This window comes from Temnothorax longispinosus, chromosome 9 (genome assembly GCF_030848805.1).
Source record: "Temnothorax longispinosus isolate EJ_2023e chromosome 9, Tlon_JGU_v1, whole genome shotgun sequence".
NCBI lineage: Eukaryota > Metazoa > Arthropoda > Insecta > Hymenoptera > Formicidae > Temnothorax > Temnothorax longispinosus.
Genome location: NC_092366.1, coordinates 20819524 through 20844634, shown reverse-complemented (window position 1 = coordinate 20844634; position 25111 = coordinate 20819524). Strand labels below are relative to the sequence as shown.

At 35.1% G+C, this 25111-nt stretch overlaps 3 protein-coding genes across 12 annotated transcripts; 1 reads left to right on the top strand and 2 right to left on the bottom strand.

The window, feature by feature from the left end:
* Window positions 1-744: 744 nt before the first annotated feature.
* On the top strand, window positions 745-7631 carry LOC139818693 (G-protein coupled receptor moody). 4 transcript variants are annotated; one of them, XM_071787520.1, is made up of 5 exons: window positions 745-1272; window positions 1797-3416; window positions 4960-5198; window positions 5491-5803; window positions 6209-7631. In XM_071787520.1, the coding sequence occupies exons 2-5, from the start codon at window positions 3192-3194 to the stop codon at window positions 7019-7021; spliced, it is 1590 nt and encodes a 529-aa protein (XP_071643621.1). In that variant the 5' UTR covers window positions 745-1272; window positions 1797-3191; the 3' UTR covers window positions 7022-7631. The 4 variants fall into 4 exon arrangements, with proteins under 4 accessions (XP_071643621.1, XP_071643624.1, XP_071643623.1 ...); XM_071787523.1 differs by lacking the exon at window positions 745-1272 and having other exon boundaries at window positions 1621-1984; window positions 3192-3416; XM_071787522.1 differs by lacking the exon at window positions 745-1272 and having other exon boundaries at window positions 1621-1984; window positions 3156-3416.
* Window positions 7240-15260, bottom strand: LOC139818690 (sensory neuron membrane protein 1). Of its 5 annotated transcripts, none has more exons than XM_071787514.1 (10): window positions 14164-14197; window positions 13427-13629; window positions 12917-13030; window positions 11329-11486; window positions 10821-11020; window positions 10218-10420; window positions 9409-9664; window positions 8900-9111; window positions 8560-8786; window positions 7240-8355 (listed from the first exon to the last, which is right to left on the bottom strand). In XM_071787514.1, exons 1-10 carry the CDS (start codon window positions 14186-14188, stop codon window positions 8142-8144), a joined length of 1812 nt encoding a protein of 603 aa, XP_071643615.1. In that variant the 5' UTR covers window positions 14189-14197; the 3' UTR covers window positions 7240-8141. The 5 variants fall into 5 exon arrangements, with proteins under 5 accessions (XP_071643615.1, XP_071643614.1, XP_071643616.1 ...); XM_071787513.1 differs by lacking the exon at window positions 14164-14197 and having other exon boundaries at window positions 7240-8038; window positions 8126-8355; window positions 13427-13732; XM_071787515.1 differs by lacking the exons at window positions 13427-13629; window positions 14164-14197 and adding an exon at window positions 14530-15260.
* A 345-nt stretch (window positions 15261-15605) lies between these two features.
* LOC139818691 (sensory neuron membrane protein 1-like) lies at window positions 15606-21060 on the bottom strand. 3 transcript variants are annotated; one of them, XM_071787517.1, is made up of 10 exons: window positions 20906-21013; window positions 20378-20562; window positions 20196-20309; window positions 19674-19831; window positions 19183-19379; window positions 18485-18690; window positions 17861-18116; window positions 17243-17454; window positions 16676-16902; window positions 15606-16486 (listed from the first exon to the last, which is right to left on the bottom strand). In XM_071787517.1, the coding sequence occupies exons 2-10, from the start codon at window positions 20555-20557 to the stop codon at window positions 16288-16290; spliced, it is 1749 nt and encodes a 582-aa protein (XP_071643618.1). In that variant the 5' UTR covers window positions 20558-20562; window positions 20906-21013; the 3' UTR covers window positions 15606-16287. The 3 variants fall into 3 exon arrangements, with proteins under 3 accessions (XP_071643618.1, XP_071643619.1, XP_071643620.1); XM_071787518.1 differs by having other exon boundaries at window positions 20378-20557; window positions 20906-20993; XM_071787519.1 differs by lacking the exon at window positions 20378-20562 and having other exon boundaries at window positions 20906-21060.
* Window positions 21061-25111: the final 4051 nt, after the last annotated feature.

Below are 25111 nucleotides of genomic sequence, written 5' to 3'. Positions count from 1 at the left end.
CTGTCTCGCGACCGATGATAAGCATAAACCGCAGTACCAAGGCGGGCAAACGGCGAACCGTATTTGGTATCAGATTCGCAAGAGAAGAACTTGCACTCGAGTAACCTACTCGCGGTCAACCGATAAGATCGTAGCTCTTAATACCGCGGGCGCGTTTATTACGTAAGCAACCGAAGACACACGGCGAGAGTGAATTAGACTTAACGAAGTGGAACCGACCGGCGGCGCATTAATTGGTATGACTAAATCGAACGTCTCGTTAGTTTCACGCGTCATAAAGGCGACCCGCATCCAGCCGTGGTTGTCCGGAATTAACTCGGTCGACCGAAACTCTCCCATTTTTCCAATCTGTATCCTTATTCTATGTAAGGGACATTGATGTTATCAGCGTAATCTATTTATGTCAAATATAATAATCAATTCGTTTATGCATATATAATATTAATAACACGTTCGTGTGCGGCGTCCTAGATTTGCCGGATGTTCTTCCGGCGCGGCGCGTTATAGATACGCAATATCATAAATTAAAAATGTCAATCATCACAAAGCAGTTAACGTAGAGAGCTGAAGAATTGTCAGTGTAATATTGAAGTTTCGTGTGATAAGAGAGGATCGATTTTTAATTAATCAAAAATGTGTGACCGAAAAAACAGAAGAGATATAGATCATAAATCAGAGAAAATTAATTTTATATTGCCTACAAGATTTATCATTAAAGAATGCGATAAAATTCAAGACACATCGCACAGAATGTCATCTGATTTATTTTAAATATTAATTGAAACATAATCGTGCACATTATCCGTTGATTATTGATTACTATTATCGGATATTTCTTCGACCATACCGCAGATTTTTTCATAAACTACATTATTCAATTTTGTTAAAAGAATACGCGATTATCAATTAATAAGCAATATAATGTATTCTATTTTACGAACAATATTTTACAGCTTCCTAGACAATTAGTCAGAGATTTCAATGATCCCCTAGAACTCGGACAAGCAGCGAAATGGGGAAACGCGCTTCCGACTCGCTCGCTTCCGCTCGCGGTCATTCGTGCGCAGCTGGAGGCTCTCTCCCTCGCGACTACTACTAACAAAATGCAATTATTTTTAAAAAGGATGTAGGGACGCTCTCGCCACGGTTTCCAGGGGACGGTACGCTCCCGATCAGACATGGTAGGTGCTCTACCACAAGTGGCATATCGACAATGGGACGACATGGGGCTGGCTGGCACCGTTTTAACGCTTTCGCTTATACCACATATAGGTACGCAACATGCCGATTGGCGTAATAAATTGTTTATAACAAGATTGCTGAACGATGCCCTCGGTGCTTATCTAATTTTATAAAAAAGCAAGTAATTAATATCTCTCATGTAAAATTATACGATACAGGTCGCAAAAAAATCTATCGATAGTAAACAAAAGAAAACAATCAAAGAAGCGATCTCTTTCCGATTGCCGAGAAAACTCGGTTTTCAAGAAAAAATTATCTCTCGACGTCGGAGTCAAAGAAGGAGTCAAATTTGGCGCAAGCGCAGCATCCGCGGAAAGTGCATATACTCTTGTATGCATCCTTGAATCTTGCTAATAATTCCGCCAGTTTATTCGCGAAGTTTGCCGAGTCCGTTTCGTTTGCACGTCAATTCTATTTTTTCCTTTCTTTGTTGATCATTGTTGTGCCATAAATAAATTTGAGTAACTCTGTTTTTTCATCAAATTTATTTATTGGTGAATATATCCTATCGACGAGATATCTAGCAATTGCGACAAAGCAGGCGAAATTTATAGTTTCCCAGACGAAACCACTCGAGTCTGCCAAGGTCAACATGAGAACCGACAAGAAGAAGAATAAGTTGGAGACATGACTAACGTCTCAGCCCGGTTTCGAAAGGAACGAGAAAAGATCACGAAGATCTCAAATTATTGCCGATAACCACCGTCAATGAGTCGGAAATGTGTTTTTTATTTTCGCAAAGGTAAGTGCAGCACTATAAACCGCACTGTAAAAAATTTTTGCAAAATTTACAACTATTATAGTGGGTAATTTGAGACCCACTATAATAGGTGTAAATTTCCACACATTATTAATTTGTGTAATTGTAATACAAAATTACTTTTTCCTTTCGTACTGTAATTTTACAAAATTTTTTTACAGTACGAATAAAATCTCTGGAATTTTTATTCAAGACAATTCTCTCATTAAACAACTAAAAGCAAAATCACATTAAAATATTTACTATGTTTTTAATGCTCTATTATACTACGTTTTTGTTCGCCCTCACTCTAATGCATTTAGTGAAAGTGACCTAATTTGCGTGCGAACGTTAATATGTTTGTCGGCGATGATTCGCGGACTATGCGAGGATTGCGAGCTATTATACGAACTGACCACCGATACTCCGCGGGTATGCTATATAGACCGCGAGAGGCCGATTCGAACCATAGAAACGTCTGAAAGTTTACGCTCCGGCGAAAGAGTTTATCGTCTCAGGTGGCGAAAATAGATCTCTCTGTTCCTCTCCGACGCACCGTTGGGAGAAAAAAGAGAGGCGCGCTCGGTCCGACACACGGACGCGCGACGTGTGAAATTCACGCCTTTGAAATGACGACGCGCGCACACGTGTCGGTCGTTAAACGGGATCGTAATGTGTAACACAACCCAGGTAGCAAGATGACGTTCAAAGACGTCTTAATGACGTTAGAGACGTCATTAAGACGGAATTAATACGTCATTTGACGTCACTCTGCTATCTGGGAAAGAAGAAGTAAGAAGGGAAAAAGCGCAAGATGTAAAACAAATACGCGTGTACATTTTCAGACTGCTCGTGTAAATTCCTGATAGCGTATCCCCTGAATCTTCCTGAGAACTCAATTATACGCGCTAATGCATAATTAAATAATGCATAATTTACGTTAATTAATTTTTGCGAAAATTACAAAAAGCGTTGCTTAATCACTCTACGACGACAATTATTATTTAGGTCACTATATAAATAGATAAAATAGATTATATATAAAATAATTATAAGTAGCCGATATTATCTTAAAGAGTTCTCCTGAAAATATCAAGATAAATAAATATTTCGTGAATGGCGGAAGTTAAAGTGTCAGGATTCTATTTACGGCCCTGATACGACATTCGTATAGACGTTATACTCGGCGAGAGAGTTCGGCTTTCCGCAGATGCTGGAATACTGGAGGATGACGAGCAACGAAACCGAACGCAACCGCAGCGGCGACGATCCTGCGATAATCGAGGAGATGCTGCAGGATCCAGGATCGGTGATCCTCTTCGTTGATTATCCACGGTGGCTGCTGTGCTTCGCCGCCGCCTGCTGCATCCTCTTCATGCTGGTCGGCATTCCGGGAAATCTTATCACGGTGATCGCATTGTTTCGCACGAAAAAGGTCCGTAACCGTAGCTGTAGCCCACATAACTTCGTACGGTGAATAATATTAAAAAGAAAGTGCAAGCAGAGGAAAAACGTTTAAAAAAAATTCATTGACTGATGATTCGATTAGTAGACGATACAAATTTCATACAACTTCGATGTTGGTGTTGTAGAAAAACGATGAGACGATTCGTGGAGAGAAAAAAATTCACAGAAAAGTAATATATCAATGCTGGTGTTGTTACAATTGAGTTTTCTTCTAAAAAAAAAAAACATTCTGAAGTGCTTGTTTTAATACACAAATAACGCATGCACTGCTATTTGTACAACTCGTTTTGTGCCACTCGTGACAATTTTCTCGACTCGTGCTCGACTTAAAGTATGATGAATTCGTGTTATGCAAGGCTACTCATGTTTCCGGCACTGCTTACATGTAGAAATCTTAAAAGTTGTCAGAGTGGTTTACCTCGAGTCATTATACCTCTTTAGTCTTACAAAGCGTTAATCCTAATAGCAATAATGAATAAGGACTTCAACGTCCTTAATCACGCTACGACGATAATTATCATTTAGTGTGAAAATATTTCTTGATTCAATATTCTTAAACCACAGTTTTATCTCATAAAGATCCTGTTTTATACAATTTTTATATTCTACAATATCTTATATTATTAATCTTTTTTATTGGATTAAATAGCTTTTGTTCACAAAATTAAGATTTCGAAAAATGTTTCTATTTAGAATTAGAGGCAAATCTTTCAATTAAATAACTCTAATATTTATAATTGCAACACTGTGTAATACTGTTACTAATAATAATAATAAATACATTTTATGTAGAAATTTTATTATTATTATTATTAAAAAATTGATATTTTTCGGAATATGGGTAATAAAATTGTTTTCTTGCGTAGCAAAACACATTTTATTTCTGACAAATTGACGCCGAACGGAGGTCGTCGGCACAATTCTATAGCAAAGCCTATAGCCCGCCAGTCGATCATCAATGAGTTAAGTTTGGAATCGATTACGCGGAACTGCGCGCATATACAATCTTGTGTTTTCACGAAGGTTCACGTACTCCGATATAATCGACTAGAATTGAATCGCGAAGTATCTATCAACTTTATCGTGTTTATTCCCAGAAATTCGAAGTTTATTCGATAACTTGGCAAATTAATTTTCACGTTTACAAATTCTTTGTTATTATTCACACATCGAATACTTGATATAATCACGATCAATAATGAAATATAAAAAATATATAAGTAATTTCTAAACAGTTCAGATAATATAACAAATCTTGAGAAGCATATAGTTCTAGCCAAGTATACAGCCAGTTATTTATTAATATAATTATTTATTATATTATATTATATATATATATATATATATATATATACAGTATATACGTATTTATTAATATAATAAGTATATTCAACAATATATTCGTGTGTGAAGAAATAATTTTGTAATTTTATTTTTATTTTTAGCATCAATGTTTTAAATATTGTTTGATATTATTTTTCTATAATTTTCTATAATTAATTTTGCCACAGCTAAAGAATGCCACCGCGGTCTTCATCATGAATCTCTCGATATCGGACTTGATGTTCTGCTGTTTCAATCTACCACTCGCGACTTCAACGTTCTGGCACAGGTCGTGGCTGTACGGACCACTTCTATGTCGGCTGTTTCCGCTCTTGAGGTACGGCCTCGTTGCAGTCAGCCTCTTCAGCGTTCTCGCGATCACGATCAATCGCTACGTCATGATCGGTCATCCCGGTCTCTATCCTACGTAAGTATCCTACTTAAATTATCTCTCTTCTACTCAAATATTTTATTTTTTTATAATTAATTATTTTATACGTTTAATAAACCAAACAAATTATATTATTGCGCTCGTAAGATAAATAAAATAATTGAAATAACAAATCAAAAACAGAGATGCTGTGGATTTTAAAATCTTTCAAGTCAATTTTCGCGAAAGTCAACCTTTTATGTTTTACATTTTTTACGTTTTACACGAGGAATTATCTTCTTACAATTAGTTGTTATTACAATAATTGATTATCGAATGTTATTCAAAGGTTGTATAGAACAAAGTACTTAATACCGATGGTACTGGCAATATGGATCATCGCTTTCGGCTTGTTGATCGTCACGTGGTTCGAGCGATTCGGACGTTTCGGATTGGATCCCGCTATCGGATCCTGCTCGATCCTGCCGGATATAAACGGACGGAGCCCGAAGGAGTTCCTCTTCGTTCTCGCGTTTTTAGTACCCTGCCTCGCTATTATCGTTTGCTACGCCAGAATTTTCAACATCGTTCGCGAAACCGCTTCGAAGAGCAGAGGCAGAGAAAAGATCTTCAACATAGAACCTACAGAAACCAGCCATGACGTAAGATCTATTTATTTCTACGACAAAAGAAGAGAGAAAGAAAATTTAAAATTAGCACAATTGAAAATAAATCACGGAAAATATATATTTAAAAGAATAAAAAAGAAAACTGATTACTCTTCTGTATCGAATCTCTAAAAGTTTTGTTGAAAAAAATACGATATACGCTTGACGACAGGTATTTTGAATATTAACAGGTAGAATTTGTGTATTTTAAATAAATAAAAGTAAATAAAACATTAATAATTATTTACTATAGAAATTAAATTAATAACATGGTTAATAAAAAAATTCTGCTAAAATAAACTTCATATCTTTACTTAATTTATCAAAATATAATTATCATCTTTTCAATTACATTGTTTAAAACCTAGCTTATCACTTTTGGTATTTTTATCTTTACAGCAACCATCCATCACGAAAAACCAGGAGCAAGAGCTTTCTGTCCTCTGCGCTCCTTCCTCATTGATGCAAGCGATTCTTCTTAATTCAGACGAAAGAACGGATCTTGAGCCACCATCTGCATCCATTAACGAAACCTCGTGGTCTAAACAACCGATCCACGATCAACAAAAAGCAGATTGCGCGAAGAATACACGTACAGACGATCTAACAACGAATATCGATGCAAACTCCAACAATGGTTACGATGCTTCTCACGCCAGCCTATTGGAGAATACACCGTTCGTAGATGATGGTGAGATCGAGAAATCGGACTTCACAGAAATGAGGCTGTTCCTGAACCGGAATCAGTACGAGCCGCAGCGGAAGTCGTCGGAAGATCCCTGCGGTCAGCTGGAGAGACTGACCGGTCGACCGTCTTTCATGGTGGAGTCCTCGCTGCAAAGGATCGCTGGTGATGAACGCTCGGATCGGCCGGATTCGAGGCCCGAACGATCCTGCGCGAGGAAAGCGTTTCGCAGACAATCGAAGTTTAAAAGCGTCGGCAGGACGCGCAACGGCGAGTATGCCACGCCTAGGATGTCCATCAAGGATCGAAAGCTGCTGCAGATGATCCTCGTGATATTCGTGTCGTTTCTGGTTTGCTACCTGCCGATCACCGTCACGAAGCTCTTCCAAGACGTCCATTGGCAGGGCCTCAATATCGCCGGCTATATACTCATTTATCTGACGACCTGCATCAATCCTGTTATCTACGTCGTAATGAGCTCCGAGTACAGAAGCGCATATAAATATGTGTTGCTGTGTAAAGGGTAAACGGACAACGCGTACCGTAAGGAGGAGACTGCCGAGTCTACTGCCCAGCTGAATGTTTAAATATAAATAATTACGAAAATAATAATGAATATATAGATAATGCATAATTGATATTTGTTATTTAGTGCATCTGTATTATTTGAGAATTTTTGTTGACACTTCTCGATGTTCTCTTTTTCATGAGATAATATCGTCTTCAAAAATCAATGGCACTTGAATAGTTAAAATTGTTGATTTATTGTTAAAATATACATGTACATTTTTAGTCTTCTAACAGTTTAAAAATGACTTTATTTATTTCAATAAAATTAGATAAAATGTATTATTTCTTCGATGATGTTTGCTATTTTTAGTTGCTTTGTGTGTAATAGGATGGCGATAGTTGTTGATATTTTTGTACCTAATCTATTAGAATAATTAGAAGATAATCAAAATCTCTAAATGTAAATCTGAACGGTCTTCATTAAGAATATCTGTAATTTTGTGTATCTTTATCACAGCGGTCCTTAGTCTTCTAAATCTTTGCGAATCGTTATTAAAAACCAAAACCCTCAATAAAAATTTTAAAATTCTTGTAAAATTTTACTTATAAAAATATATTAAATATATTCTTAAATATATTACATAATCGATATTTTGATTACAAATTGTGAGGACTAAGAACCGCTGATTCATACTGTACATTACAAGTGCATTATAAAGTGAAAGCTTTGTAACATTCTTACGAGGTAGTTAAATTAATTTTAAGTATGTTACACATGACGCATTGAACCTTATCTATATTCTTAGCTATATATACGCGAGTTTGGTTATTTTTAAAGAAAAATAGATTTATCTATCATTCGTTAGATCACTAGATTGAAATATCAGATATATTATATTTACGATGACTGCTTCAGCTCTTTCAGTCCTTTCGATCACTTAATGCCGCAACATTAAATCCCTTTTTCTTTCCATAAGAATAGTTTCGTTATTATTAATTTTTTAAAGATTGCCCTTCGTCGCATTTGAGAAAAACTATATACATTAAAATGATTTTAATTAAAGAAAGGTATCCGGGACTGAAGAAACAAACTTTCGCGATGTTAATACTGATATTAGTACCTCTCGCTAACAACGTTCAATTTCTATCGAGATTGGATGGCACCGACGCCGCTTGTATTGTGCTGATGTTCATGCCAGGTGGCCAGCTTTTTTCCGTCTTTTCCCCACTGGCGGTCTTTGGAATAACCTTAGTGATGTCGAGCTTGCCGCTATCGCGATTCTTGTAGTACAAGAATCCGGCCGCGCCGCCCATGCCTATTCCTCCAAGGATCATTATCCACTTCAAAAAGCTACAAATCGAAGTACCAAAATGATTTAATAGATGATTTATTACGTCGGCAAAGGTTTCGATCTAAGAGAAGCCGAAGGAATAATTGCCATTTATTTATAAAAGCGTTAAATTGATCGCGGGACACGTATAAATAAGCTATAGGTATATTGACATTAGCCATCAAATATTATAATTATTTAAGAAACGTTGCCACAACACTTACGTAACCACCGCCGTCACTTTGAACACCACCTTCACCTTGTTGACGAACTCGTCGTCGAGAAGTATTCCTTCCTCTACCCAGAACAGAGGCAGCAACGCCTCTGGAAAGTTCTTCATCAGTCTAAACTTTGGTATCGGTTGTATAAACATGTTGAACTGCAGCCGTTTATGCGCGCGTATCGGCGTGGCTGTCATCGGCTCGAAATCCATGTCGAGTTCATGCTCCGACTGTCGTTGGATATAATTTATTTAAATTATACATCGCCCGTTGTATTTATTTATTTTCTTTATTAATCTGTAACCACCCGTGTATCTCGATATCTTGCTTATTTGTCGATTACCTGATTCGGGTGTAGGCCATCCACCATTGCTAAATATTTCCCGTCGGTATCGTAAAAATGCGGCATGGATCCAATAAGGGGTACGCCAAGACATTTCGTCATGTCGTATAAATTTTTCGTCAGACAATTATCCGGGTCCGAGCAGAAGCACTTTTCCATAGGATTCGTGCTACTGTCTCCCAGGCCCGCGGTGTAATGAAGAGTATTGAGGCCTGCGAATTTGAGAATGTTATAAAAAGCAAAGCTAAATAAACGGTAACGTGTATCTATATTTATTTGTTTCACCGTATTGTTCCGGAATTTCAAGAAATTATATAATTATACAATAAATTTTATCAAAAGATATATAAAAGCATTATATTTAATAGCATAATTCTGCTTCGCAAAACGGTTTTTGCATTTCGAAATGTTAAAGCCTCAACTCCAATTTCTTGGTGTAAATAACTGCGATGCAATTCATATGTATCGTACAATTTAAATTTTAAGTTTCAAGTTCTTTTAATACATGCCTTTGAGTTTGGTGTGATGCGAGAAACGCGCGCTGATACTTCGGCAGATCTCGTAGCCGAAGGAGACGAGATCATCGTCCGGTCCGAACAGAGGCGGAAAGATCGTCGTATCGGTACCGTTGTAGGCGTTGCAGTGATCCTCCGGCCAGATGTCTAATGCGGGTTTACCGTCGAATTCCAAGACACGACCGACGTCCTTGTAATTCTTAATACCACGCAGAACTTTCATACGTTGCGGCACGGCGGTACCGTTTTTCTGTGAAAGTTCAATTTTTCATAAAATCGTATTTTATTGAAGAACATAATTTTTATGATTTTCTCATACTTTTATACACGCATTTTTCGCAATGTAACATCCAGTGAAACAACAACAATTTACTTTTCTTTACGATGGAATTGCGGTCAGACGCAACGTCATAGTTCGCTATTATCTCCATGCGTGACTCGCTTTTTCTTCAACATGCAATTAGACTGTTAATTTATCTACTTATCATCATACATCCAAGACGCCAGAGATAATAGAGAACTGCATTAGAATACTGTTACATTACGCATTAAACTGAATATACAAGTCTTTTTTAAAATACAGAAATAAATACATAATTCCAGAAACAACAAATCATTCAATTCACTTGACGGTATTTGGAAAATTCTAACCAGCTTCGCCTAAAATAATTATAAAAATATAAATACATAAAAATCTTTTGTTATTAAGAATCCTCAAGCAATTAAAATTTTTTATATTATCCGTCATCCTCGTATTAAATAATAAAAGATTTATCATTTTCTTTCGGACTGAAATCACTTACCCCGCCGAAAACGGAGAATTTGTAGCGATTTTCACCGTCTGGCACCAGATCTTTCGCTTCCGTCTTCAATACGTTGCACACTGCCGACCCGGCGAAATCTGTTACGGTACAGTCGACGGGTAAACCGTCGAAAAGTATATCCTTGGCCTTGGCCGTCACGAATATCGAGTCCGGCTTATGGAAGATGCTGTCGACGGCTTTGCCTGTGTTATTCATTCGGTAATAAATTTTAACGAATTTCAAAAGATATAGTAGACAAATAAAGCTCGTATAACGATGTTTCCTATGATTACGTTTTCATAAATCATTCGCTATTTTCGTTAAGCTCGAGCTTAATCGTCGCGCGAAGAAACGCACGTGGCGCGAATATTGTGGCGATCGAGGCAACGAAGACCTTATAAATAATTCGCAGCTTCGTCGAGGGTGCACGTACGCTATAGAAAAACGTATCTCACGTTCCACTTTAAACCTTCCGGCGCGCATTTATTATTATAGTCCGCGTCGACCCTGTGCGATACGGCCGATTCGCCACCGCAATCGATACGCGACATTGAAAAAAAAAAAATGAATGGCACTCGATACTGATAAATCGTATCTACGTACCGATAATCCCGATCGCGGCGGGCTTGTCCTTAAGGGTGGCTGCCACCATACCCAGAATCATGAGGTGAGGGCACACCACTATCTCCTCGCCCGTCAATCCTTTGCTCTTCTTGGCGTTGAAAAACCACGTTGACCTCATGCTGTATTCGACGGAGTCCTCATCCTCCCGATCGACAAGATCAAACTTCACCTTCCACTCACTGGAATCGATATTTCAATTTTAGAACGAATAAATTTACGAGAACCAGGAGTAATTTTCAATTAGTGCGGATCAAATAAAAAAAGGTAAAGACCGATTAAAATAAAATTGTGGATATATCGATAGAGACGCGAGCAATCAAGTACAAATTTTAATTTTTAACAAAATAATAGCAACGAAAAATAGAAACAAAAGCGATTTTAGATATCGTGTTTTTCATCGACTCTATAAATTCCGTGACAATTTATTAGATTTAAAATATTAAATTATAAATTTTTATATAGCGCGATTATTGTAAAAGCGACTCACTCGTAGAAGAACGGTCCAACTTCTTGCAATTTCGGCTTTTGACCCTCCTTAATTTCATCAGGGTTGGTTACATTGAACAAGTAAACCTTAAAGTCCAGTGGAAACGGAGTATTCGACCACATATCACGTATCTCGCTTCCTGGTTTCAGTGCGATTTGCTGAAGTGTACGTTAAATCTTGTCAGTTTGCGATCGCAATAGAATCGAGAAATCAAATAAAAATGATAAAGTTGCCAGTAAAAAATTCATTTTGTAAGACATTTATTTCTTAAAATTGTAGATTTAATTTAGAAAAGCTCTCGGTTGTCCGCAGCGAATTTGCGACATGATATCTAGAATTTTGCAATCAAAAATGAATCTGCACCCATGTGGATTCCACAAATTACAGTCTTGGCGCAACATACGCGAGCATTTATGTCGGTGAATGTTACGGTTAATTGTAGCTGTGGGAGTAAAAAATAAATGTTTATCAGCAGTCACATGCGACCAATTCTGAAAATGCGCGTCCGTGTCACGTAACAGTGCAGCGAGAAAAATTATAATTATTAATTTCAGATCGGAAATTATAATGCAAATAAAGATGAAATAAGATAAAAGTCGAAGTAATATATTGTAACAATTACATTATAACATTATAACGAGGGTTCAAGGATTTCGCGACATATACACTTTTGCGGAATGACTTGAACGTTTCATAAAATAATAACAACTAGACAAACAAAGACTGAACTGTTCACGTAAAATTTCTTAGAACGATCTGAGACTTGAGAATAACAACAGAAAAATCAAATTATTCGAATATTAGTACATTCACCGCCAAGTGTATTTTACGTGACTTTTCGTTCATGCCAATTAAATTATTTTGTAATAAAAAAGAGAACAATAAAATATTTAAGTTATAGTAGTAAATTTATAGTATTAAACTGTACAAAAATATAATACGCGACGTATTTATTTGACTGTCGCTCTATGACGTTCACCAATGCCTCTCACGGCGGTGAATGTGTTAATATATATTATATCCAATGTTATAGCGTTCTACGCCTTCCGGTTCCCAATTTCCATTGCCTCCTATCTTGCCAGTCCCCTGGTTGTAGATTTCTCTCTGACATAGCTCTTTGTATGCCAACCGTCTAAATTATCTTTGAATTGTTTTGTTTAAATTATCTTTGGTCTACCTCTCCTCTTCCTTGTGTTAATAATGGTGTAATAAATAACATTTTCGTAAAAATTCAAAAAACAAAAATGTGACATTCAGGAGATCTCCTGAGAATTAATTTTGCGAATTACGCAGAAATAAAATTATTACATAAAATATAATTTAAAACGCTTTGAAACACGAGAAAATTGCCAATGGAAGTGCTGGGAAGTTTTATTATTTCAACGGTACGCGCTGTCTGACAATTCGAAATAATTATGCCTCGCATCGGAGTTACATAAATCGCTGTAGATTATTGTTATTGCGCCGACATATAATAAATGATATTAAAATTATCCAATAAGCGATATAGAAACGTGTCTTCTTATAGCAAGCTTAAAATATTTCATGCAACAACAGAAATAAAATTTATTTATTAAAACTCGCTTACCTTTTTAATCTGCGATCTAATCAGTCCTGGAAACCCGCACCAAAGTAGAATGCCGAAAACGACCATACTTCCACCGCCAATTCCGAGCTTCTTTATAGACACCATTTTAACGCTCTGCAGAAACACCAAGCGATATTTAGGCATAAGCACACAAACGGACCAAAATAGACATTTGTATGTTTGAGCGATTATACATACACTTCAAACACTTATAAATTTAAGCGATTGAATAACACATAAAATATTAGAAATACACACTTAAGTTTGCATGTCTGTTACATGATTACACATTATTACCTATATATTGGAAATTAATAGCGATTGATTACGACTTATTGCACCGCTTAACTCAGAACATTATCACGCGTTTTCGTAAAATGCTTTGAAAAACGCTAATCAAATCCCCTTGGTCTCCTTTTGGAGCAATCGCGTTTATAAGGAAATAATAATTTTTCACGAGCTCTCTTCTTAATTCGCGATGATCGAAAGTCGACATTAAACGATCGAAACCTTATTGTATCCTTCGAGGGCGCGGAGCACGTTGTCAAACGCTCTGCCGAACGGGACCGCGTACAGCAACTTCGAGCGTTTCAAGATATCGTACGTTCTCCGAACTTCGCGAACGGCGACGTCATACGCGCGTCGCTTAGTGACCATTATTACGTTTGATAATAGCACACGGATATATCTGTTCTTGTCGATTTCGCACCACTCTGATTCGAAAAAAGACACTTTTCGCTGCACTATGCTTGATAAAGAAAGATTCAAGATTCCTCCGATTGTAATCTGTAAAATTCTCTTAATCGACTTCTCACGTTTATGAAAAATTTCGACTGCAATGTGTAAAAAATAGATTGCGATGGGTATTATAATATAAGATGTCAAAAATTAAATGTAACGATAAAAATAATACGTATTTAAAAATATTTTCAAACTTAATAATAGAATAAAATATAAAACAAAGGATATATGAATATATAGATATACTCCTTATTTTATATCTTATTTTATTATTACTTTAAAATTTTTTCTTAATACGGAAATTCATAAAATTCATAATACAGTAAATATAACATAGCAAAAATAAATTAAAGAATAATTAACTTATCACAATTTCACACTATATTATTATGATAAAAATCAAGATGCTCGTTCTATGCCGTGAATATTTTCGTTTCTATTTTTTATCTTAGTTCAAACAAGTAAACTAAGCACATAATTTTTCTTCAATATTTGCGTATTAGTACCAGAATTTACTATCAACATTAGCATTCGATATTCAGTATGGGTAATTTGATACCAAAAATATTCGAAATATCAGTGTCAGAGTTCTTCGCTCAATTCTTCGCGTCGAGTTTTTCGCAGACGAATATCGCTTTACGTTTATATTCCTTTCCCGCCGTTAAATCCCGTCGAAAATGCCAGATCATACGAGCTCGCGGTAAAACTTCAATTTGGTATCCTCATTCACTCGTGGTCTTTTCTTCGCGCAATGCACAGACCGCCCTCGTCCCTTTATCCGAGTTTAAAATCTCGCGTAAGTACATATCTTAAACTATCAAGAATCGCGAGATGGAAGCCTCGACCTTCCCGACGTGGTACTGTCTTCGCACCTGTGCGGTCTCCCGGTCGAACTCTTCGCACCTCCCTTAACGTCCTCGTCGTCGACGTAGCCGTCGCCGTTGATCGTGCGCGGCTCGTCGCGAACGGACTGCCCGCGCGATAATGACAGCGACTGTTTTACACCAGGCCGGCGTCGGCGTACTCCTACTTGCTCTTGGCCTCGTCTGTTCGTCATGGTCTTCTCGGTTTCCCTACCTAAGAACGCGGCATATCCGGCAGAATTGGATGCACCAACGGCAATGCGATCAAAGACCCGCAATCTTACTCGCTGATTCGCAAATACGTAACGCTGGAGACCCTGCGAAAGTCTTGAAAAAACAATTAGGCTGACCAATACTAAAGTCATGTTGACCCTCGCTTCCTGCGTGTTCTTCAATTACATGATTTACTAGTATATAGCATATAAATATACAGAAGACCCTACATAGCTCGATGGAAGCGTGTCTGACTCAAATAAATTGTACAGAGAGAAGAGTAAACAATTGTAGAAGTTTCGGTCGTTTTGATCTTTACATAAAAGTTTCTTCAGCCAACAAATGACATAGTATCACATCTAATGATTATGAGTGTTATCTAAAAAAGAATATACGACGACATTGGTAATCATTAGTACTCTACCTTGAAACTGTGCAACAATAAAATGACTACATCACTATAAATATTTCAGTTCATAATAAGCCAAATTCTATTATTCTATGTTTGAAACAAAGATACAATATATTAATTCTATTCTGAATTTCTGTTTTAACTGTCTTGTAGAAAAAGATTGGTCTAGAATTTATTTTTAGACTAAAGTGTTGTTAAAGTATGGAATTAATTAATTAAAATTTTAAAAATGTTACTTTCTTTTCATAACTTTTAGAAAATTTCCAAATTGTTTAAACTTCTCAATAATAACGACAAAAGAGATTATTAAGTTAATGGCATTATTGATAAGTTAATGGCATACAAAATCATCGCATCAGTCGAAATTTCAAAGTATTTTTCATTATTATTGAAGATTATATTTAAAATAAATTTAAGAAATCATTATTTAATCATAACAGGAAAAAATGAACCATTGCGATTATTAAAATATCCTATTTTTATTTAGTTTTCAAATATAGATCTTTGGTGAACACCATGTCGCCAAATTAAAAAATATAAGCAACATGGTTGTAATAACAATTACATTATTAATTAATTAAGTGCGATTTACCGATATGCCTATAATACAGATTGCAATAGAAGCTAATGAAGTGAAAAGTAGTTCAATATTGATATTAATCACTGTTCGATCTACAAAATACTCCTGAATCGATGATGGCGACGACATTCATAATACGCGGACGGCTAACAACCATAAGTAGTTTTTTACATATTTATGGCGGTCGTTTGCTGGTGCGTGTATGATGAACGTCGTTACTATAATCGACCTGGAAGTAACAAATATTAGAACTAAAATAACGTTATTCTAATGTCTAATGTATCATTCAACGCGATATTTTTTAGATTATAATATACAATAAAAATATTCAATTAACTATGGTCTGCGCGCGTTTTCCTAACACGAATATATTATTTCTATTTAATTATATCACAATAATTGGGTATGCTACTGGAATAAACTTCGTTGAAATCTTATCAAAATATTAGTCAAGTAAAGACTTTTTCTAAATTATTGTTTTCAATACGGTGCAATCGATATCGCGTCTCCCAATTTTTTCAGTGTCGTAATATACATGTATAATAGTAATTATTACTCCCTGTTAATCAATTCTAGGTGGTACCAATTCAGCTTGTATAGTACTGACGGTTATCTTCGGCTCTTGCGGCACGTTGTTCTGCTCCTTACCCGGTAGAAGATCCGGTAACGCAGTGTTCCCCGCATTTTTTTCTTTGTAATACCTCATTCCAGCGACGCTCATCATGCCTATACCACCTAGGATCATGAGCCACATCACTATCCTGCAAAGACAGAGATAGATCAGACATCCGCTATAGTAGATTTGGTGCGAGAACAAAAAGTCTTTGTAAAATCGCTAGTTTTTTAGTATGCAATGTCAGGTATTTCATACCGAAGCTAAGTTGCTGAAACAATAACGCAATAGAGGCGAGAAGCTTGCGAAGAGATCAAGGATTAATATTACCACTCACTTCGCGATTTTAATCTGCAAATATGCAACTTTCAGCGGTTTTATAAGAATATCTCCAAGTTCGAGTCCATCCTCTATCCAAAATATTGGGAAGAGCACTTCCGGGAAGTTTTTCATCAAACGAAGTTTGGAGATGGGTCCAACTAACACGTTAAATTGAATCTTTTTGTACGCTTTTATTGGAGTGCCTGTCATCGGATCAAAGTTGAAAGTCATACGGTGCTTCTCCTGTAACAGAATCTCTTGTCACGATTCTGAACATTGTAATTGTTTGATAATTTGTAGTAACTTGGTCTAAAATTGCCACAATAAATTCACGCTGTTTCTTGAAATTTATCTACTATAACCTTATTATTATTTCTATAAAATTAATTTAATTAGTATAATCTCCCTTACTCTTATCTCTCACTTACAATTAGTTTTACATAAATTCTATACATTTACATAAATTCTCTAATTAAATTATGTAAAAGAAAAAAGAAACTATTTCGTGTAGGTGAAAAATCATGGGGTAAAAAATGACCAGTATATTTATTTTAACAAATAAATAAACAATCGTTAAACTTACGAGGTCGGGATTTAAACCCTCGATCAACTCGAGATATCGTGGATCAGAATCTAAAAAATGAGGTAGACTTATCCTTATAGGCACAGATTTACAGGGCCCTGCGTTATATACATTCTTAGGCATGCATCCTTCGGACTCGAGACAAAGGCACCTCACATCCTCATCCTCAGCTGGATCGCCCAAATCCGCCGAGTAGTGCAGCGTCTTAAAACCTGCGTTGCAAAATTATCTAATGTTGCATCTAATCTGCACGAACCTTACCGAGCGATTTTTGTTTCTAAGTGTAGAGTGTCTCAGAATCAACGAAGAGTGGACACTTAAGTAAAATTTGAAAAATATTCGATCCAAAAATATTTGAGTTCATTATTTAAGTATCACATCTTCACAATTAAACTTGATTTTTCAATTAATCTTTGCATTAATATAAACCGAGTTTACTAAATTTAAATTTAAATTTCCCAGTGTTACTATAAGATAACTGAATCTGCTAATCAATAAAATTAATTAGTTTTGCGTCTGGTTATCAAATTTTATGCTATCGTGACCCGCGAAGAAAAATTAGCGAATTTAAGAAATCAGTTAGAAACGGGTGGTATTTTCTCATGAAGTCATGGATACCTTGAACCTTTCCTGGTTCGATGTAGTAAGCGCCGATACTTCGGCAAATGTCTAAAGAGTGTACCCAGACTTCTTTCTCCTTGTTGAGAAACGGTGGAAAGATGGTTCCGTCCGTACCACGAAAATCGTTGCAAGGGCTGCCAGACCACATGTCCATCTTCGTTTCATTTCCTACCGACAATACACGACCCACGTCTTTGTAATTTTTAATTCCGCGATATACTCTTATGCGTTCTGGCAAAAGGCTCCCATTTGTCTAAAAGGCACAGATAGCATTTTCAAAATATAAAAATGTTATATTTTTTTTAGATTTAATCCGGAATAAAAAATATAATAATTCCGTCCAAATAAATTTAATCTCGCCCGAATTTAAATCAACCTGTACATCCTAAATACTAAAAATTATTTAATTTTATTTTAATAATTTTGACAACAATGATATTAATGCGTTTTGTGCAATTAAAATAATATATTAAAAATGTGTATAAAAATATCACTTCATATAAGATTTCATGTAAGATAGATAATATTTTTAAGGACAAACGAGCACTTTTCTTTGTCAATATAAAAACACAATAGCGCAAGAAAGTCGTAATATTTGCGTAAATAATGCAAGAACATTACCTTAGCGAGAAACCCATATCTGAAACGTAAACCCTCCTCTCGGATTAATATATGTTCCCTTTCTTTCAACTCGTTGCACACTGCAGATCCAGCGAAATCTGTTATATCCGTGCAGTCGAAACGTATACCGTTAAAGAACAAATCTTTCACGGAGGTTTTGATAAATATCGACTGGGGTTTCTTGAAAACACTGTCCAGCGCTTTGCCTAGAGAGATATCAATAATGTAAGAGAATAGAGATTTAGTTTGCATTATGTAAAATTTTAAGTGAGAGAAAGAAAAAAGCATACGGTATAACATGTACATATTATATGATATCATGTATTTTGAAGTAACTATACATGTACGTGGATTGAATTGATAATAATAAAAAAGCCGAACGGTAAAAGTTTCCAAAATTAATACACTTTCGATTTTCAAAATCAACGAGATCCTTGATTTATAAAATTGACGTGAGACTTGATATTCAAAATTGACAAAATCGCGCCCAGGTAGCAAAATAACGTCTAAAGACGTCTTAATGACGTTAGAGGACGTCATTAAGACGGAATTAATATATCATTTGACGTCATTCTGCTACCTGGGCGTGAACTGAATATCTACGCGTTAATTAAATATTACATTGAAGTAGACATTTCTTTGATATAAAAATATGCCGTGTACGTGTATTTATTCTTTCGCACATTGTAAATACGTACTAATTACTCCCATCGCGGATGGCTTATCTCTTTGAGCGATCAGAGTTACCGCTATCATGATTGGATGAAACGTGTAAATTTCCGCTTCCTCCGACATGATGCTCTTCTCCTGATTGAAGTACCAAACTTGTCGCAAACTGTACTCAGCAGTATCGTCTTCTTCTCGGTCCACAATGTTCTCCTTGTCCCGATACAAACTGGAAATCAGATTGATGTTCGTCAATTTTTATTGTACTTCTACATGTTATTTATATCTACTGCATATGTAAATTATTTAATAATAAGCGAACAATTTTGCTTCTAAAACAGACAAGTTAAGTATACTTCCCAAATTTTTTCAAAATTTTAAATATGTACAGAAAAATTTGCTCATATATGTTATTTTTTTATGTTGAGAGATTCAAAAATCGCACTATTTTTAGAACAAGTAACAAATCGCCTCGGTAATCGTAAATTAAGTTATAGTGTCGTATAAAAAAGAGATTACTCACTCGTAGTGAAAAGGTCCTATTTCTTGGACAATCGGTTTCGATCCTGATGCAATCTCAGTGGGATTTGTTACATTGAAGACATAAATATTAAAATCTAGCGGCTGCGGAAGTTTCTCCCAGAAATCACGTATTTCGCTTCCTTTCTTCAGTCTAATTTGCTGTAAATTTTGTGAAATACAGTATAGCTTGATACGAACTAGACTTTTTTCTCTTAAATTTGATATTCGAACAAAATTTGACAGATCACTACAGCAACATTTTTGTTTCTAGCATTAAATAATTATTGATAAGTATCAGTAATTATTATATTAGTAATCTTCAAATAAAAATAAACAATCTATACATAGCAAAATTCATTTAAAATTAGTCAAAAAAGACTTTATTATCAAAACATTTACAATTTTGAAATTAATTTTATAGTAAATCCAAGTATTGCAAGAATTGTCTTTTTGCAATTCTGATTTCAATATTTCGGATAGAGCTTGCTAGATCGAGGATACTGACGTATTAATCATTACTTACAGATTTAACTTGCGACTTCAGCATAGAAGGAAATCCTAGACTATAACTGATAAGCCCGATAGAGAACGTGCAGGACCCGGCGAGTCCCAGTCTTTTCACAGACACCATATTTTTCTGAGAACACATCACACAAACTGAATTAAATTTCTTGCCTTGGAATGATTTCAACAGCAAATTGGCACCTTGTATTCGTCAATAACGTGTAGCACGATGTTGAGAATCTTTCCGATCGTGAAAAAGGATAATAAACGCCTCAGATTCGGATTATGCATCGCGTCGTCTATTCGATATAAAACACGACGCGCGTTGTTTTCCAGTCTTTTGAAAAATTCTTGAAAAGCGCTCATTCGCTGCGCCGACATCTTGACTTTCAAAACAGACAAATTTCTCGATTACCAAATTTGACAAAATCTTGATTCTTAAAATTTACAAAATAAATCTCTAAAATTAACAAGATCCTAAGTTTTCAGAGTTAACGGATTCTTCGATATTTTTTTGCAGATAATAATTTTAAATTGATAGAATTCTGATGTTCGTAAAATTTTCGATTTTTATAAGTATCTACGAAGTTTTTGATCTCCAAAATTATCAAGATCCTGTGTTCTCAGAACAATTGATAATTGACAAATCTTCTACGCGATTTTTTGAATTTTAGATTTTGCGCTCCCTTTTTCTTAAAATTCTGTCCTCGTGAGGCTTCTGTGGCACACCTGAGGAAATTCTTCAAAAAGATTGTCGATGTGCGAATGTCCACTTCCGTCGATGTCTTGCGCTCCAACCTCGGACGTCTTCTTGTTATCGGTCCTCCTTAGCAATTCTCATCGGCAAGCTACCCGCACCCCCGGAGCTACTCTCGTATTCACACGTTCTCACATACACATACGCATCTTTGTTTGTCCATTGACTGTGATTCGACGACATCGGGTATGTTGCGACTGCGCGATCAGTAGCTTTTGAGTAGGTTTATTGAATTGCGATAAGAATAGCTTTTCAAGAGAGCTTTTCAAAAAGGTTTCCTCCATATGACATTTGTATTTATCAGCTTAAAAAAAACAAATAAAATAATTATTTATAAGAAATCAGATGTGCAACGAAGAATTATTACCTAATGCTTTCAAGATGGTAGCAGCTTGTATCTTTAAAGAATAACATAGAAAATCTGAAATATAAATTTGTAATATCCAAAACAGACATATACACTTCAAGCAGTAGGGTAAACTCGGGTAAGATCGCCATAGTTTTTTAAAATGCAATAAACATACATTTATTTTTGTTATATTTTAACAGTGTTTGGTATATTCCTTCACTGAAGCTTAAAGTACGTAAAATTATCGAAATTAAGAAGAAAACACTTAACATAAATTTTATATTATCAAAGTATTACAACGTATGCATTGGCCATCTTATCTGACTTTTAAGGAAAAGATGGCCATAGAAAAGATAACCATAGTATTTTTAAATAAATAGTGAAAAATAGAAATACAAATTATAGGTCAAATTACAATTTACATAGCTTAATTATGTGTGTAACGTTGATTATGGCAGCTTAACTATAATTTATTTAATGTTATAGCAGCTTTTAGCGGACACATGAAAAACTTTGCAGGCAGTCGAAAGTAAAATATATATAATATTCATAATATTGTTATTTCAAATAGTGTACGCACATAAACTACTGTAAATATTGATTATTTTGAGAATGACTACAAAAATGCATTGTTTAGCCATTATTGGAGAAATTACAGCCATGGGCCATCTTTTCCGTATGGCCATCATACCCGAGTTTACCCTAGTAGGATCAGCAGTATAGGATTTCAACAAATTTTTTCTCAATAGAATTCATAAGAACAATATATTATAGAACTGTGCTAATATTAAAAAACATAAAAAAATCTAAACTTTTAATATTATATAATATCTATCATTAATATCTATATTTTTATATAAATTGGGAAATAAAAAAATTATACCACATTTCTGAAAATCTTTCTATCTACTCAATTTAAATTAATCTCAATTTAAATCCCTTAAAGATTCATGAAATATTAAGCCAACACTGTCAAAGTAATGATTTGTCAAAAGAGTTTTCTAGTCCAAAATGTAACAAAGTGTAATTGTAAATTTTAAAGAATTACGCATTTACATAATTAATTTTTTAAATAACATAAAAATAATCATATCACTTAAATTAAAAATATTTTACTTCTATCAGGCACATTTTAAAAATATTAAATTTTGTTAACAATTGATTCTATAAAAATTTTAAAGGAAATAGTTTTTATAACACATATTTTTGCTTATTTATAATATGTACAAAAACATATTATTCAAATTTTACTGAATAATTTGTCTATTATTATCTATCGATTGTGTGCGCACACAGCTCTGACGTAGCTTAGATGTAGTTCAATGGGAAGTACATATCTCGCTATACATTCCTCTAGTTTTGTAACTACAAAAGGTTTAACATAACTAGATACAAAGTGTTTATCATATCGGAACTGTAAATAAAGAAATAAACACTATCAAAGCAAATAATATTCAAACATTCCTAAACAAAATGTAAGGAGTCAACTACAGTTACACATTTTAGATGGCGTGAATTAATAAAAAAAATAAATAAATAAAAAATATATAATTTATTTTAATTTATCATTCGGCTAAAGTAAATTAAAAATATATTTAAGGAATTAACATAAAAAAAATTTAAAAATTTTAATAAAATAACCGACAAAAGACAAAAATAATTTTATTTTTAAAGTATAATCTCTTTTGTACGCGGTTTCCTATTGATACCCCGAGTTCATTTTCTTCGATCGCGACGGCAATGTTTAAGTCGACTTTAAGTCAGTGTTATGGATCCACGCCTTTGGTGTCAAGTGTAACGCCTATCGAGCGCGCAAAAGGCGCCGAAGAATCAATTAAATATGAGCTTGCTATAGATACCCTATAGCACTTGCTACGAGAAACTTTTATACATTATTACTTACGTCTATCGTAGACGTAGTTACCGTAACCGAGGTCCCATTAAAATAAATTACTATATACATATAAAAGAAAACCGATGCTCGTACGTAAGACAAGAATCTAAAGATAAACCACTTCTTCTAAGGAAGTCGCAATTAAGGTTTAGTATGTTGTATGACACAACATTGCGAAGTAATATTAGCAATTAACTTGCACTTTGTGTAACACCTAACATTTAGAAAAACATTAGTTCACTGATATACATACAGAAAGGGAAGAAAACAATAGTTTCGATATAAATTATTATTTTCCTATACAGTGGTAAAATTTATCAACATGCTGTATTATTATTAGAGCCATCATAAAAAAAGAAGAAATTAAAACTGTCTGCGAAAAGAACAAAGTTCGATGCTTGTTAGGTAATATTCATTTTTGAATATTAATAATCAACGTAAGAAAAGAATAATGTTATAAGACAGTACAGTTATAAGATAATACAATTTTATTTTTTATTTTTTCACATTCTGTTCCATCTTTTAGTTTCATACCTCTATTTTTAGCTTCAAGTCGTTTGAACATTTAAACAACACGTATATAATTAACGTATATAATTAAATCACAAACTAAATAACGTCATATGTCTATGTCTATCATAGAAATTCAGGAACTGAATCGAGAAATCAATTCTCTCAACACTGTGAATCACGTCATGCGTAAATAAATAAATTACGAAGAAATAAACTACACTCGATTATCTTATTACACTGTAAAATTCCGATCAGCGAATGCTTCTTTGTGCGACTACGAACAACCGCCAAATTTTTCGCGTGGAAAATTGAGCACCAACGTGTACGATCGCGACTAGAATCTTTCTTCGCAGAGGTGAAGCACTCGCGTTCCTTATCGAAAGAGAGAAAATCCGCGTATCTACCTCGCTAAACGGATACTGAGAGCTACGATGGCAGAAAGATAGCGGTTCACCGTAACGGGGTTACGGGTTTCTTTCGGATAGCATAGTGATCTGATGGATGACATGAGCCTTTTCCCGGATGACATAGGGCGAGAACGCGTCCACGTGTTTTCTCGTTTCATTTGCGGAGTAATCGGTGTGAATGATAGTCGATAACCAGGAAACCGTCGCGTTTGTTCACACGCTGATATATCGAGATCGTGTATAGCAACCTTCTAACGCTGCCTGTTTATTTCTGTTGTAATCTACTTGCTGAACAATATGTAGTAACAGCATTAAACAATAATTTTTTCCGAGTATAAGTTATTACAAGAAAATGTAATTATTTCCTTTTTTTTTATCTTTTCTTACATTTGATGTCAATTAGAATTAATCAGTATGATTATTGAAGGCACAAATTATGTCATTATTCAGAAAAGTACAGACTGGTATCTTTCAATTATTTCATTTATTATTAATTTACATCAAAAGGTATCTGTCAATCATAGAATCGATCGGAGTTGGAAATTCGCGGATTCTTCGGTAGTTAGTGAAATGTAGTTCTCGGACCTATAGACGAAAGTATAGGATTATATATGCTTCTTAACACGAGCGGTGGTAGCGTACGACGCCTCGCCTAGCAATTCGCTCGTCAACAATGCATGAGAGAGCCGCTACGTGGAAAACGCGACCTTTCCCTGTCGCTTCCATCGGTACACTTTTCCGATCGTGGGAGGTAGGGACGACATTTTCCGCACCGTATCGCTCGATGCGCAAGCACAGGTAAGAGGACACGCGATGGTATATCATTGGCCGTTGAAACCTCCCTCCAACGTGATAATGAAGTTACCAGACAATGCAGTATGTCAAATTTTTCATCGTTATGCTTTTCGCATCTTTAGGGAGATATTTTCCTACATTTTTCACTATTTTATTGACCTCAAAGTTATTATTTTTCAGGTAATTACGCACACGTGATTACTGACACATCACGACTTAG